Source organism: Amphibalanus amphitrite, unplaced genomic scaffold (assembly GCF_019059575.1).
Source record: "Amphibalanus amphitrite isolate SeventyFive unplaced genomic scaffold, NRLGWU_Aamphi_draft 000022F_arrow, whole genome shotgun sequence".
Classification (NCBI taxonomy): Eukaryota; Metazoa; Arthropoda; class Thecostraca; order Balanomorpha; family Balanidae; genus Amphibalanus; species Amphibalanus amphitrite.
Genome location: NW_024881518.1, coordinates 109023 through 122795, shown reverse-complemented (window position 1 = coordinate 122795; position 13773 = coordinate 109023). Strand labels below are relative to the sequence as shown.

The 13773-nt window shown below is 51.2% G+C and overlaps 1 protein-coding gene across 7 annotated transcripts in view; it reads right to left on the bottom strand.

Annotated features, from left to right (window-relative positions):
• Positions 1–8246: 8246 nt before the first annotated feature.
• Positions 8247–13773, bottom strand: part of LOC122391480 (anoctamin-10-like) — a 33317-nt gene continuing 27790 nt past the window's right edge. For all 7 annotated transcript variants that reach the window (XM_043385446.1, XM_043385490.1, XM_043385430.1 and 4 more), the window contains 2 exons: positions 10485–10733; positions 8247–9474 (listed from right to left, as the gene is read on the bottom strand). In XM_043385446.1, coding sequence (XP_043241381.1) covers positions 9134–9474; positions 10485–10733 — 590 coding nt within the window. In that variant the 3' untranslated portion in view covers positions 8247–9133. The remainder of the gene's footprint in view (positions 9475–10484; positions 10734–13773) is intronic.

The following is a 13773-nucleotide window of genomic DNA, read 5'->3' as shown; positions in this document are numbered from 1 at the left end:
TGTCTCCGTGTCGCACGCCATTTCCTCGAAATAAGCGACGGTGCGACACTGAGCGAAGGGATATCGTTAGCTTTCGAGCACAGAATGCAGTAATGTCATCGATCACCTTTTTTACTGCAACACAGCCGGCGAATATGACCAGTTGCATCGTGGTGTCCTTGAGCGTACACGATACTGCCGGCCGCAAATGACGCGGTACGCTGGCTGATTCCAGCACCCCCCTCCCCGGCCGGTATAGGGAAATGTGAGCAGCTTGCTGTCTTGGCTTCCATTAGTCCCGCCCCTTCCCGCTCAGCCGCCCGGCTTCTTTACTACGCCAAATGCCGCCGGATTTCTTAACACTGCCAGAGCGGCTCCATTACCCATTCTCTGGCTGTCGCATCGTTCTCGATTACCCCATTAGCGGACCCAATTACCACCTGCATCGGCGAACTCCGTTTCTCTAAATGGCTTCTAGCCCCATCGCCCTAGCTTAGCTCTACTATGCATCAGCCATCTTTTTCCATTACCCCGCAAGCCTGGCTTTTCTACCGTCCCCCTCCCTAGCCGTCTCAGATAACCCAGCAGCCCAGCTCAATCACCTCAGCAGTCCGGCGCTTCTACCGTCCTCCCTAGCCGGCTGCAGTACCTACCCCACCAGCCCAGCTCAATCACCCCAGCAGTCCGGCGCTTCTACCGTCCCCCTCTCTAGCCGGCTGCAGTACCCCACCAGCCCAGCTCAATCACCCCAGCAGTCCACGTCTGTCAAGACAGCCTCAGATTCAGATTCACTTTCAGAATCACATTCGGACCCCCTTAGATTTTCATAAAAACTAGTCCGTGGGTACAGTTTTGGACGCTGATTCCAACGGTGAAGTCTGTTTTTCGCCACATATTATACTTTGGCCCCTAGAGGCATTCAAATTTTTTTTGGGGCGAAGGGGGACCCCCTTAGATTTTCATAAAAACTGGTCCATGTGTACAGTTTTGGACGCTGATTCCAACGGTGAAGTCTGTTTTTCGCCACATATTATACTTTGGCCCCTAGAGGCATTCAAAGTTTTTTGGGGAAGGGGGACCCCCTTATATTTCAATAAAAACTGGTCCATGTGTACAGTTTTGGACGCTGATTCCAATGGTGAAGTCTGTTTTTCGCCACATATTATACTTTGGCCCCTAGAGGCATTCAAATTTTTTTGGGGCGAAGGGGGACCCCCTTAGATTTTCATAAAAACTGGTCCATGTGTACAGTTTTGGACGCTGATTCCAACGGTGAAGTCTGTTTTTCGCCACATATTATACTTTGGCCCCTAGAGGCATTCAAAGTTTTTTGGGGGAAGGGGGACCCCCTTAGATTTTCATAAAAACTGGTCCATGTGTACAGTTTTGGACGCTGATTCCAATGGTGAAGTCTGTTTTTCGCCACATATTATACTTTGGCCCCTAGAGGCATTCAAAGTTTTTTTTTTTCGAAGGGGGACCCCCTTAGATTTTCATAAAAACTGGTCCATGGGTACAGTTTTGGACGCTGATTCCAATGGTGAAGTCTGTTTTCGCCACATATTATACTTTGGCCCCTAGAGGCATTCAGATTCACTTTCAGAATCACAATCGGACCCCCTTAGATTTTCATAAAAACTGGTCCATGTGTACAGTTTTGGACGCTGATTCCAATGGTGAAGTCTGTTTTTCGCCACATATTATATTTTGGCCCCTAGAGGCATTCAAAGTTTTTTTTTGGGCGAAGGGGGACCCCCTTAGATTTTCATAAAAACTGGTCCATGTGTACAGTTTTGGACGCTGATTCCAACGGTAAAGTCTGTTTTTCGCCACATATACTTTGGCCCCTAGAGGCATTCAAAGTTTTTTGGGGGAAGGGGGACCCCCTTAGATTTTCATAAAAACTGGTCCATGTGTACAGTTTTAGACGCTGATTCCAATGGTGAAGTCTGTTTTTCGCCACATATTATACTTTGGCCCCTAGAGGCATTCAAAGTTTTTTTGGGGCGAAGGGGGACCCCCTTAGATTTTCATAAAAACTGGTCCATGGGTACAGTTTTGGACGCTCATTCCAATGGTGAAGTCTGTTTTTCGCCACATATTATACTTTGGCCCCTAGAGGCATTCAAATTTTTTTTTTGGGGCGAAGGGGGACCCCCTTAGATTTTCATAAAAACTGGTCCATGTGTACAGTTTTGGACGCTGATTCCAATGGTGAAGTCTGTTTTTCGCCACATATTATACTTTGGCCCCTAGAGGCATTCAAAGTTTTTTGGGGGAAGGGGGACCCCCTTAGATTTTCATAAAAACTGGTCCATGTGTACAGTTTTGGACGCTGATTCCCATGGTGAAGTCTGTTTTTCGCCACATATTATACTTTGGCCCCTAGAGGCATTCAGATTCACTTTCAGAATCACATTCGGACCCCCTTAGATTTTCATAAAAACTGGTCCATGTGTACAGTTTTGGACGCTGATTCCAATGGTGAAGTCTGTTTTTCGCCACATATTATACACTTTGGCCCCTAGAGGCATTCAAAGTTTTTTGTGGCGAAGGGGGACCTCCTTAGATTTTCATAAAAACTGGTCCATGTGTACAGTTTTGGACGCTGATTCCAACGGTGAAGTCTGTTTTTCGCCACATATTATACTTTGGCCCCTAGAGGCATTCAAAGTTTTTTGGGGCGAAGGGGGACCCCCTTAGATTTTCATAAAAACTGGTCCATGTGTACAGTTTTGGACGCTGATTCCAACGGTGAAGTCTGTTTTTCGCCACATATTATACTTTGGCCCCTAGAGGCATTCAAAGTTTTTTGGGGGAAGGGGGACCCCCTTAGATTTTCATAAAAACTGGTCCATGTGTACAGTTTTGGACGCTGATTCCCATGGTGAAGTCTGTTTTTCGCCACATATTATACTTTGGCCCCTAGAGGCATTCAGATTCACTTTCAGAATCACATTCGGACCCCCTTAGATTTTCATAAAAACTGGTCCATGTGTACAGTTTTGGACGCTGATTCCAATGGTGAAGTCTGTTTTTCGCCACATATTATACTTTGGCCCCTAGAGGCATTCAAAGTTTTTTGTGGCGAAGGGGGACCTCCTTAGATTTTCATAAAAACTGGTCCATGTGTACAGTTTTGGACGCTGATTCCAACGGTGAAGTCTGTTTTTCGCCACATATTATACTTTGGCCCCTAGAGGCATTCAAATTTTTTTTGGGGAAGGGGGACCCCCTTAGATTTTCATAAAAACTGGTCCATGTGTACAGTTTTGGACGCTGATTCCAATGGTGAAGTCTGTTTTTCACCACATATTATACTTTGGCCCCTAGAGGCATTCAAAGTTTTTTTGGGGCGAAGGGGGACCCCCTTAGATTTTCATAAAAACTGGTCCATGGGTACAGTTTTGGACGATGATTCCAATGGTGAAGTCTGTTTTTCGCCACATATTATACTTTGGCCCCTAGAGGCATTCAGATTCACTTTCAGTATCACATTCGGACCCCCTTAGAGTTTCATAAAAACTGGTCCATGGGTAAAACTTTGAATGCCTCTAGGGGCAAAGTATAATATGTGGCGAAAAACGGACTTCACCGTTGGAATCAGCGTCCAAAACTGTACACATGGACCAGTTTTTATGAAAATCTAAGGGGGTCCCCCTTCGCCACAAAAAAACTTTGAATGCCTCTAGGGGCCAAAGTATAATATGTGGCGAAAAACAGACTTCACCATTGGAATCAGCGTCCAAAACTGTACACATGGACCAGTTTTTATGAAAATCTAAGGGGGTCCCCCTTCGCCCCAAAAAAAACTTTGAATGCCTCTAGGGGCCAAAGTATAATATGTGGCGAAAAACAGACTTCACCATTGGAATCAGCGTCCAAAACTGTACACATGGACCACTTTTGATGAAAATCTAAGGGGGTCCGAATGTGATTCTGAAAGTGAATCTGAATGCCTCTAGGGGCCAAAGTATAATATGTGGCGAAAAACAGACCTCACCATGGGAATCAGCGTCCAAAACTGTACACATGGACCAGTTTTTATGAAAATCTAAGGGGGTCCCCCTTCGCCCGAAAAAAAACTTTGAATGCCTCTAGGGGCCAAAGTATAATATGTGGCGAAAAACAGACTTCACCATTGGAATCAGCGTCCAAAACTGTACACATGGACCAGTTTTTATGAAAATGTAAGGGGATCCCCCTTTCCCCAAAAAACTTTGAATGCCTCTAGGGGCCAAAGTATAATATGTGGCGAAAAACAGACTTCACCGTTGGAATCAGCGTCCAAAACTGTACACATGGACCAGTTTTTTATGAAAATCTAAGGAGGTCCCCCTTCGCCACAAAAAACTTTGAATGCCTCTAGGGGCCAAAGTATAATATGTGGCGAAAAACAGACTTCACCATTGGAATCAGCGTCCAAAACTGTACACATGGACCAGTTTTTATGAAAATCTAAGGGGGTCCGAATGTGATTCTGAAAGTGAATCTGAATGCCTCTAGGGGCCAAAGTATAATATGTGGCGAAAAACAGACTTCACCATTGGAATCAGCGTCCAAAACTGTACACATGGACCAGTTTTTATGAAAATCTAAGGGGGTCCGAATGTGATTCTGAAAGTGAATCTGAATGCCTCTAGGGGCCAAAGTATAATATGTGGCGAAAAACAGACTTCACCATGGGAATCAGCGTCCAAAACTGTACACATGGACCAGTTTTTATGAAAATCTAAGGGGGTCCCCCTTCCCCCAAAAAACTTTGAATGCCTCTAGGGGCCAAAGTATAATATGTGGCGAAAAACAGACTTCACCGTTGGAATCAGCGTCCAAAACTGTACACATGGACCAGTTTTTATGAAAATCTAAGGGGGTCCCCCTTCGCCCAAAAAACAACTTTGAATGCCTCTAGGGGCCAAAGTATAATATGTGGCGAAAAACAGACTTCACCATTGGAATCAGCGTCCAAAACTGTACCCATGGACCAGTTTTTATGAAAATCTAAGGGGGTCTCCCTTCGCCCCAAAAAAACTTTGAATGCCTCTAGGGGCCAAAGTATAATATGTCGCGAAAAACAGACTACACCATTGGAATCAGCGTCCAAAACTGTACACATGGACTAGTTTTTATGAAAATCTAAGGGGGTCCCCCTTCCCCCAAAAAACTTTGAATGCCTCTAGGGGCCAAAGTATATTATGTGGCGAAAAACAGACTTCACCGTTGGAATCAGCGTCCAAAACTGTACACATGGACCAGTTTTTATGAAAATCTAAGGGGTCCCCCTTCGCCCAAAAAAAACTTTGAATGCCTCTAGGGGCCAAAGTATAATATGTGGCGAAAAACAGACTTCACCATTGGAATCAGCGTCCAAAACTGTACACATGGATCAGTTTTTATGAAAATCTAAGGGGGTCCCCCTTCCCCCAAAAAACTTTGAATGCCTCTAGGGGCCAAAGTATAATATGTGGCGAAAAACAGACTTCACCGTTGGAATCAGCGTCCAAAACTGTACACATGGACCAGTTTTTATGAAAATCTAAGGGGATCCCCCTTCGCCCCAAAAAAAACTTTGAATGCCTCTAGGGGCCAAAGTATAAGATGTGGCGAAAAACAGACTTCACCGTTGGAATCAGCGTCCAAAACTGTACCCATGGACCAGTTTTAATGAAAATCTAAGGGGGTCCGAATGTGATTCTGAAAGTGAATCTGAATCTGAGGCTGTCTTGACAGACGTCAGCAGTCCGGCGCTTCTACTGTCCTCCCTAGCCGGCTGCAGTACCTACCCCACCAGCCCAGCTCAATCACCCCAGCAGTCCGGCGCTTCTACTGTCCTCCCTAGCCGGCTGCAGTACCCCACCAGCCCAGCTCAATCACCCCAGCAGTCCGGCGCTTCTACTGTCCTCCCTAGCCGGCTGCAGTACCCCACCAGCCCAGCTCAATCACCCCAGCAGTCCGGCGCTTCTACTGTCCTCCCCAGGGGCGGATCCAGGAAAACTCCAAGGGGAGGGTCATGAATCGAAGTGGTGCCCCTACCTATACCCAAAATTAAAAACTCTTCGGATTTCGGCCACTTCATTTTGGTGGTGCCCTATTTTCGTTTTTTTTTTATATATTTTATTTTGTGTGTGTTGCCCCTGGCGGGCCTGTGGTGCCCCTGCTAGGCCGCAGGTGCCCCTGACAGGTTTGTGGTGCCCCTGGAAGGCCTGTGGTGCCCCCTGACAAGCCTGAAGTGCCAACGACAGGCCAGTGGTGCATCTGACAGGCCCATGGTGCCCCTGCGAGGCCGGTGGTGCCCCTGGCAGGCCGGTACCCGTGCTAGGCCGCCGGTGCCCCTGGGCTCTGACAGGACTGTGGTGCCACTGATAAGCCTGAAATGTCCCCGACAGGCACGTGGTGCCCCTGACGGGCCAAAGGTGCCCCTGCGAGGCCGGTGGTGCCTCTGGAAGGACTGTGGTGCCCCTGGGCCCTGATAAGCCTGAGGTGCCCCTGGCAGGCCTGTGGTGCCCCTGACAGGCTCAAGGTGCTCCTGCGAGGCCGGTGGTGCCCCTGACAGGCCTGTGGTGCCCCTGCCAGGCCTGTGGTGCCCCTGCCAGGCCTGTGATGCCCCTGCAAGGCCTCTGGTGTCCCTGACAGGCCTGTGGTGCCCCTGGAAAGACTGTGGTGCCCCTGGGCCCTGACAAGACTGAGGTGCACCTGCCAGGCCCGTGGTATCCCCGACAAGCCCGTGGTGCCCTTGCTAGGCCTGTGGTGCCCCTGACAGGCCTGTGGTGCCCCTGGCGGGCCTGTGGTGCCCCTGCTAGGCCACTGCTGCCCCTGGGCCCTGACAGGACTGTGGTGCCCCTGACAAGCATGAAGTGCCCCCACAGGCCCGTGGTGCCCCTGACAGGCCCAAGGTGCCCCTGCCAGATCGGTGGTGCCCCTGGCAGGCCTGCGGTGCCCCTGGCGGGCCTGTGGTGCCTCTGCTAGGCCGCTGGTGCCCCTGGGCTCTTACAGGACTGTGGTGCCCCTGACAACCCTGAAGTGCCTCCGACAGGCCCGTGGTGCCCCTGACAGACTCAAGGTGCCCCTGCGAGGCCTGTAGTGCCCCTGACAGGCCTGTGGTGCCCCTGCAAGGCCTCTGGTGCCCCTGGAAAGACTGTGGTGCCCCTGGGTCCTGACAAGCCTGACGTGTCCCTGCCAGGCCTTTGGTGCCCCCGACAGGCCCGTGGTGCCCTTGCTAGGCCTTTGGTGCCCCTGACAGGCCTGTGGTGCCCCTGGCGGGCCTGTGGTGCCCCTGCTAAGCCACTGCTGCCCCTGGGCCCTGACAGGACTGTGGTGCCCCTGACAAGCCTGAAGTGCCCCCACAGGCCCAAGGTGCTCCTGCGAGGCCGGCGGTGCCCCTGGCAGGCCTCTGGTGCCCCTGGCAGGTCTGTGGTGGCCCTGGCAGACCTGTGGTGCTTTTGCTAGGCCGATGGTGCTCCTGACAGGCCTGTGGTGCCCCTGACAGGTCCGTGGTGCCCCTGCTAGGCCTGTGGTGCCCCTGGCGGGCCTGTGGTGCCCCCGAGCCCCAAGGAGGGGGTCATGACCCATGTGACCCCCCCCTTGGATCCGCCACTGGTCCTCCCTAGCCGGCTGCAGTACCCCACCAGCCCAGCTCAATCACCCCAGCAGTCCGGCGCTTCTACTGTCCTCCCTAGCCGGCTGCAGTACCTACCCCACCAGCCCAACTCAGTTCCCCATCAGCCCGTATTCCCTTGCCGACCATCCGGTCCGGCGCCGCACAGTCTCTCTGCCTGCCGGCTGAACACTGCGCCACGCACATCGCTATTGCGTGGGCGCGCTGCGCTGCCGCCGGTTCGGGCCCGGTGCCAGCTCGCCGCGCGATCGATGCGTCGGCCGGGACGCCGCCGGCGCCGGAGATGGCCCATCGGCGCAGCGCCGGTCGGTCGGTCGGTAGGTCGCAGCAGCCGGTGCCGAGATCGGTCACCGGGCGCTGCGGCGGGATTGGAGGAATACATGGTACCCGACCTGTTACCGCCCGGGAACACCGACCCAGAGTGTAGAGCGTTCACACACTGTCACCAGCCACAGTGTTCCGTTTATAGCGCAAAGTTAGACTGGAAGCGAAACAGAGCCAGCCCGTACCACAGCCAGCAGAGCCCAATCACCGCGGCTGAATCGCTGACACCGAGCCGTCTGCTGCTCCCCCAGGGACCGTTCGCTGCCACTATTGCGTGCGTGCGGCTCCGATAGTACGCGACTATGGCCGGTACAGACAGACAGCATAATGCAAGCGACCAATCAGGCTCGGTCCGTTTATTGACAGGTCCAAAAGTAGTGGCACGATCGCTCACTCTGTCTATCTAGAACAAAAGAGGACGGGAAGAACGAGGAAGCTTCTGCTCCACCGATCCAAGAGGAAAAGACGGCCGACAATACCCCTGCCTCACTCGGAGAGACAGTGCAGCCGAGGCCTGCCCTGCTCCACGGAACCGGGAGGAGGAGACCCGCTTAGAAGCTAGTGTGGCAGAGTCAAATCATTCAGATTGTGCAGGTAGACAGGGCCAGCGCGCGACCAGAAACCAGCGCTCAGCTCTGGCAACAACTTTCAGAGGAACAGGTGGACAAGAAAATAAATCAAATAGAAAACACAGATATCAGCATTGAGACAAAAGTAAGTACTAACTGCCGAACATTTACCAATCCACTGCAGGTTTGTTTCACTCGGTAGATAAATTTCACAAGAAACTGCACATGGATGTAAGAGTACCGCAGATCGCCGCATAACAAAATTAAATAGCATTCGATATATACAAACAGTGTAAACCATAAAGTCGAGCTATCTGACTAGGAGGGCAAACGCCTATCCTAGGCCTTTATGCTATCCTATGGTAGCCAAGTCTCTTTTCAACGACTAATAAGAACTATCAGGGTAAATCACTCTGAAAAGCTTTAACAATTATTGCTTTGACTCACGCATCAGGCACACATACACTTTCCGTAAGGATCTAAGCCCACAAGGCTTAGTCGGCACCAAAGCAACACCAGACAAGACATGATCATTTGTGTAAATTTATGGCTAGACGCTCCTGAGAAGTGAACACCGTCATTTGAGAACGTAACATATTAAAGCTGTTCCGCAACTACCTCCCATGTTGATTCGATCATATAAAATTTATAGAAAATATTGTCCATTTAGATCGCTGCTAACAATCACGTACCCAAATCCATAAGAAAACTGCAGCCTGACAGCCCAAAACCAGCAAACAACGCTCATTCGAGACGATTGAGCACACGAGTAGGCACTTGCTGCCAACAGGGCTCCGGTTGGGGTTTGCGGCGCTGGAGGACGCGCTAGCTGCCTCACCCGGTCGAGTTTAGTGAGTTCGACCACTAGTGGGTCCGCAGGCGAACACCCGAGTCCGGCTGGAAGCTGACCGGCCGCTGTATGGCCGCCACTGCCGCCGCCTTGGAGGAGAAGCGGCGAGACAGCCGGTGGCGGGTCTCGCGGCGCCGCTGTGGACAGAGTCCGACGTCAGTCACGGGGTGTAAGCTACAGTGTAGATCGCTGTGGACAGGGCGTCAGTCGACAATCACAGGGCGCCACTGTGGACAGGAAGGTAGGTAGTCAAAGACGCCGCTGTAGATAGGGCGTCAGACGTTAGTCACAGGGAGCAGTCGTCAGTCATAGGGCGCAACTGTGGACAGAAAGGTAGTCACCAGGGCGCCGCTGTCGATAGGACGTCAGACGTTAGTCATCGGGCGACACTGTGGACAGGAAGGTAGTCACCAGGGCGCCGCTGTCGATGGGGTATAATTCAGATAGCTATGATTCAGATCAGATATAATTCAGATAGCTAGGCCACCCCCTGTGGACAGGAAGTCATTCACAAATCACAGGATGCCCGTACAAGGGAAGGACGGACCACCGATGGCGGTTTACTGGTGCCCGGCCGCTATCCAGCCCCGTTACCGACCCCGTCCGGCCCGGTCCGACCCTATCGGCGTCCGCTACCGTCCACCGGACACGGGATACCGGTCACCACCGGTGGGTGGGGCACGAAACGGGATACGTGCGGCCGCCGGCCGGACCAACATATACAACACAGGCGGGCCGGGCTGCAGCGGGGATACGGAAACGGAGCGAAACGCGGATAAACAAAAGCGCTCACTGACATGCAAACGGAAGGAATGTGGTCATGGGTCTCCGAAAATTTGGCGACTGGTGAAGCTCCCTAGTCCCTAGGCTCCGCAGCAGTCAATCACCAGAGAAAGTACTCCCTCCCTTTCCCACATGTCTTTTATGAGCAATAAAAGCCGTCGACGGCATAACCAAAGCACCTGGCCCAGAAACAAACAGGAAGGAATCACAGCCACATTTCAGCAGAAAATGATGTCACATCCAGTCAGCTAGTACAATCAGTGGTACGGCAGCGTGCTTAAAAGTGACGTTATCCAACAGGCCCTGTTGCCAACTGTAGTGTAACAAGGCGGGAAGGCAGCCGGTCGCTCGTTCTGTCACTCACCTTCCTGTGCAGCTGCTGGCGCACTCGGTACTCGTGTGACGCGATCGCCTTGCGGATCCAGTATGGCACGTTGGGCACCACCTGAGTCAGGGTGAGTTTGAGCGCCAGCAGAGTGTGTTCCAGTAGTACAAACACCACCACCCACTCGACGGAGGTGAGGCCGGGAGCCAGTGAACGCAGCGCCGGGGACATGCAGAGCAGCGCGCAGTTGGTGAATACAGCCACGAAGCCGAGCACCTCGAACGCCGGCTGTGGGAGGGCGGGGGGGGGGGGGAGTCAGTCATGACTATACACTGGGTAAAGGCGGGGACACATGGGAGCCGGCAGGGGATACTCGGCTGAGCAACAGTTGAAGTAGCATATGGTAGCATATGGCAAGGTTGAAAGTATGCTGCGCCATGGGATGCACTTTTGGTGCAGCATTGCTCAGATAAAAAAGTAATCCAATCTCCAATTAAGTTCATAACACTCAACATTACCTGTTCCTTTATCATTATACTTACTTCATATAATCTGGTATGGTATACGTAACCCTGACTCTGTTGTTGAATGAGGTCTTACTGCATACTCTTCCAGACTTACATAAACATAAACAAACATCATAACTACCTATATAGATATCTAATATCTATGCTCCAGTACCTATATCAATAGGTATGCATTGCCTTTGTTTACCAACAAATCATAGTACACACGCCACGTGATTCACAAATAGCAGCATCAAGGTTGGATGAATTGTGCCTCTGTTGCATATGTCACGTGACATACATATCTTCTCATTCCAAATAAAAGTGTGTTTAGAAGACTAATTTATAAAAAATAGTTAGAGCTCACTGCTCGAGTTTGAGCCATTTTGTTTCCATTTGTAGTTTCAACATTTCAAGCATTACAAAGTATTGCAGTTTATAGTAAAAATTAGCTTGAAATTAAGGCCTGGTCGGAATCGGCTGCTGTGCTGTTGTCAGCTGAGATCCAAGCCCCTGATTGGTTGAGATATTGATGACGTATCACGCCTTCCCGCGCTGTGACGTCATACCTCTGCTGACAGCCGGCTTTTCGGGGACAACACTATTCGACCGCCACCCTTGCAGCCATTCTATAACTCAGGAACTACTGGACTGATCGGAACGAACGAAACACCATTCGAATCAAGGGGTACGATTTTATCAGCCGTTTCGAAGCTCGTGACCCCAGGTGACCTCGGTGACCTCAAGAGGTCAACTCGGCATTGACGCCTATTGCAGCCATTCTATAACTCAGGAACTACTGGGCCGATCGCGACAAAAACACCACCAGTCGAATCAGCGTATGCGATTTCATCAGCCGTTTTGAATATGGTGACCTCAGGTGACCTCGGTGACCTCAAAAGGTCAACTTAACGTTTTCGCCTATTGCAGCCATTCTATAACTCAGGAACTGCTGGGCCGATCGCGACGAAAACACCACCAGTCGATTCAGCGTATGCGGTTTCATCAGCCGTTTCGAATATGGTGACCTCAGGTGACCTCGGTGACCTTGGGAGGTCACATGACCGTTGTGGCCTATGGCAGCCATTCTATAACTCAGAAACTACTGGGCCGATCGCGACGAAAACGGCACCAGTCGATTCAGCGTATGCGGTTTCATCAGCCGTTTCGAATATGGTGACCTCAGGTGACCTCGGTGACCTTGGGAGGTCACATGACCGATGTGGCCTATGGCAGCCATTCTATAACTCAGGAACTACTGTGCCGATCGCGACGAAAACACCACCAGTCGATTCAGCGTATGCGATTTCATCAGCCGTTTTGAATATGGTGACCTCAGGTGACCTCGGTGACCTCAAAAGGTCAACTTAACGTTTTCGCCTATTGCAGCCATTCTATATCTCAGGAACTACTGGGCCGATCGTGACGAAAACACCACCAGTCGATTCAGCGTATGCGATTTCATCAGCCGTTTCGAATATGGTGACCTTAGGTGACCTCAGTGACCTTGGGAGGTCACATGACCGTTGTGGCCTATGGCAGCCATTCTATAACTCAGGAACTACTGGGCCGATCGCGACGAAAACACCACCAGTCGATTCAGCGTATGCGATTTCATCAGCCGTTTCGAATATGGTGACCTCACGTGACCTCGGTGACCTTGGGAGGTCACATGACCGATGTGGCCTATGGCAGCCATTCTATAACTCAGGAACTACTGGGCCGATCGCGACGAAAACACCACCAAACGAATCAGCGTATGCGATTTCATCAGCCGTTTCGAATATGGTGACCTCTGGTGACCTAGGTGACCTCAAAAGGTCAACTTAACGTTTTCGCCTATTGCAGCCATTCTATAACTCAGGAACTACTGGGCCGATCGTGACGAAAACACCACCAGTCGATTCAGCGTATGCGATTTCATCAGCCGTTTCGAATATGGTGACCTCAGGTGACCTCGGTGACCTTGGGAGGTCACATGACCGATGTGGCCTATGGCAGCCATTCTATAACTCAGGAACTACTGGGCCGATCGCGACGAAAACACCACCAGTCGATTCAGCGTATGCGATTTCATCAGCCGTTTCGAATATGGTGACCTCAGGTGACCTCGGTGACCTCGAAAGGTCAACTTTACGTTTTCGCCTATTGCAGCCATTCTATAACTCAGGAACTACTGGGCCGATCGTGACGAAAACACCACCAGTCGATTCAGCGTATGCGATTTCATCAGCCGTTTCGAATATGGTGACCTTAGGTGACCTCAGTGACCTTGGGAGGTCACATGACCGTTGTGGCCTATGGCAGCCATTCTATAACTCAAAAACTACTGGGCCGATCAAGACGAAAACACCACCAGTCGATTCAGCGTATGCGATTTCATCAGCCGTTTCGAATATGGTGACCTCAGGTGACCTCGGTGACCTTGGGAGGTCACATGACCGATGTGGCCTATGGCAGCCATTCTATAACTCAGGAACTACTGGGCCGATCGCGACGAAAACACCACCAGTCGAATCAGCGTATGCGAATTCATCAGCCGTTTCGAATATGGTGACCTCAGGTGACCTAGGTGACCTCAAAAGGTCAACTTAACGTTTTCGCCTATTGCAGCCATTCTATAACTCAGGAACTACTAGGCCGATCGCGACGAAAACACCACCAGTCGAATCCGCGTATGCGATTTCATCAGCCGTTTCGAATATGGTGACCTCAGGTGACCTCAGTGACGTTGGGAGGTCACATGACCGTTGTGGCCTATGGCAGCCATTCTATAACTCAGGAACTACTGGGCCGATCGCGACGAAAACACCACCAGTCGA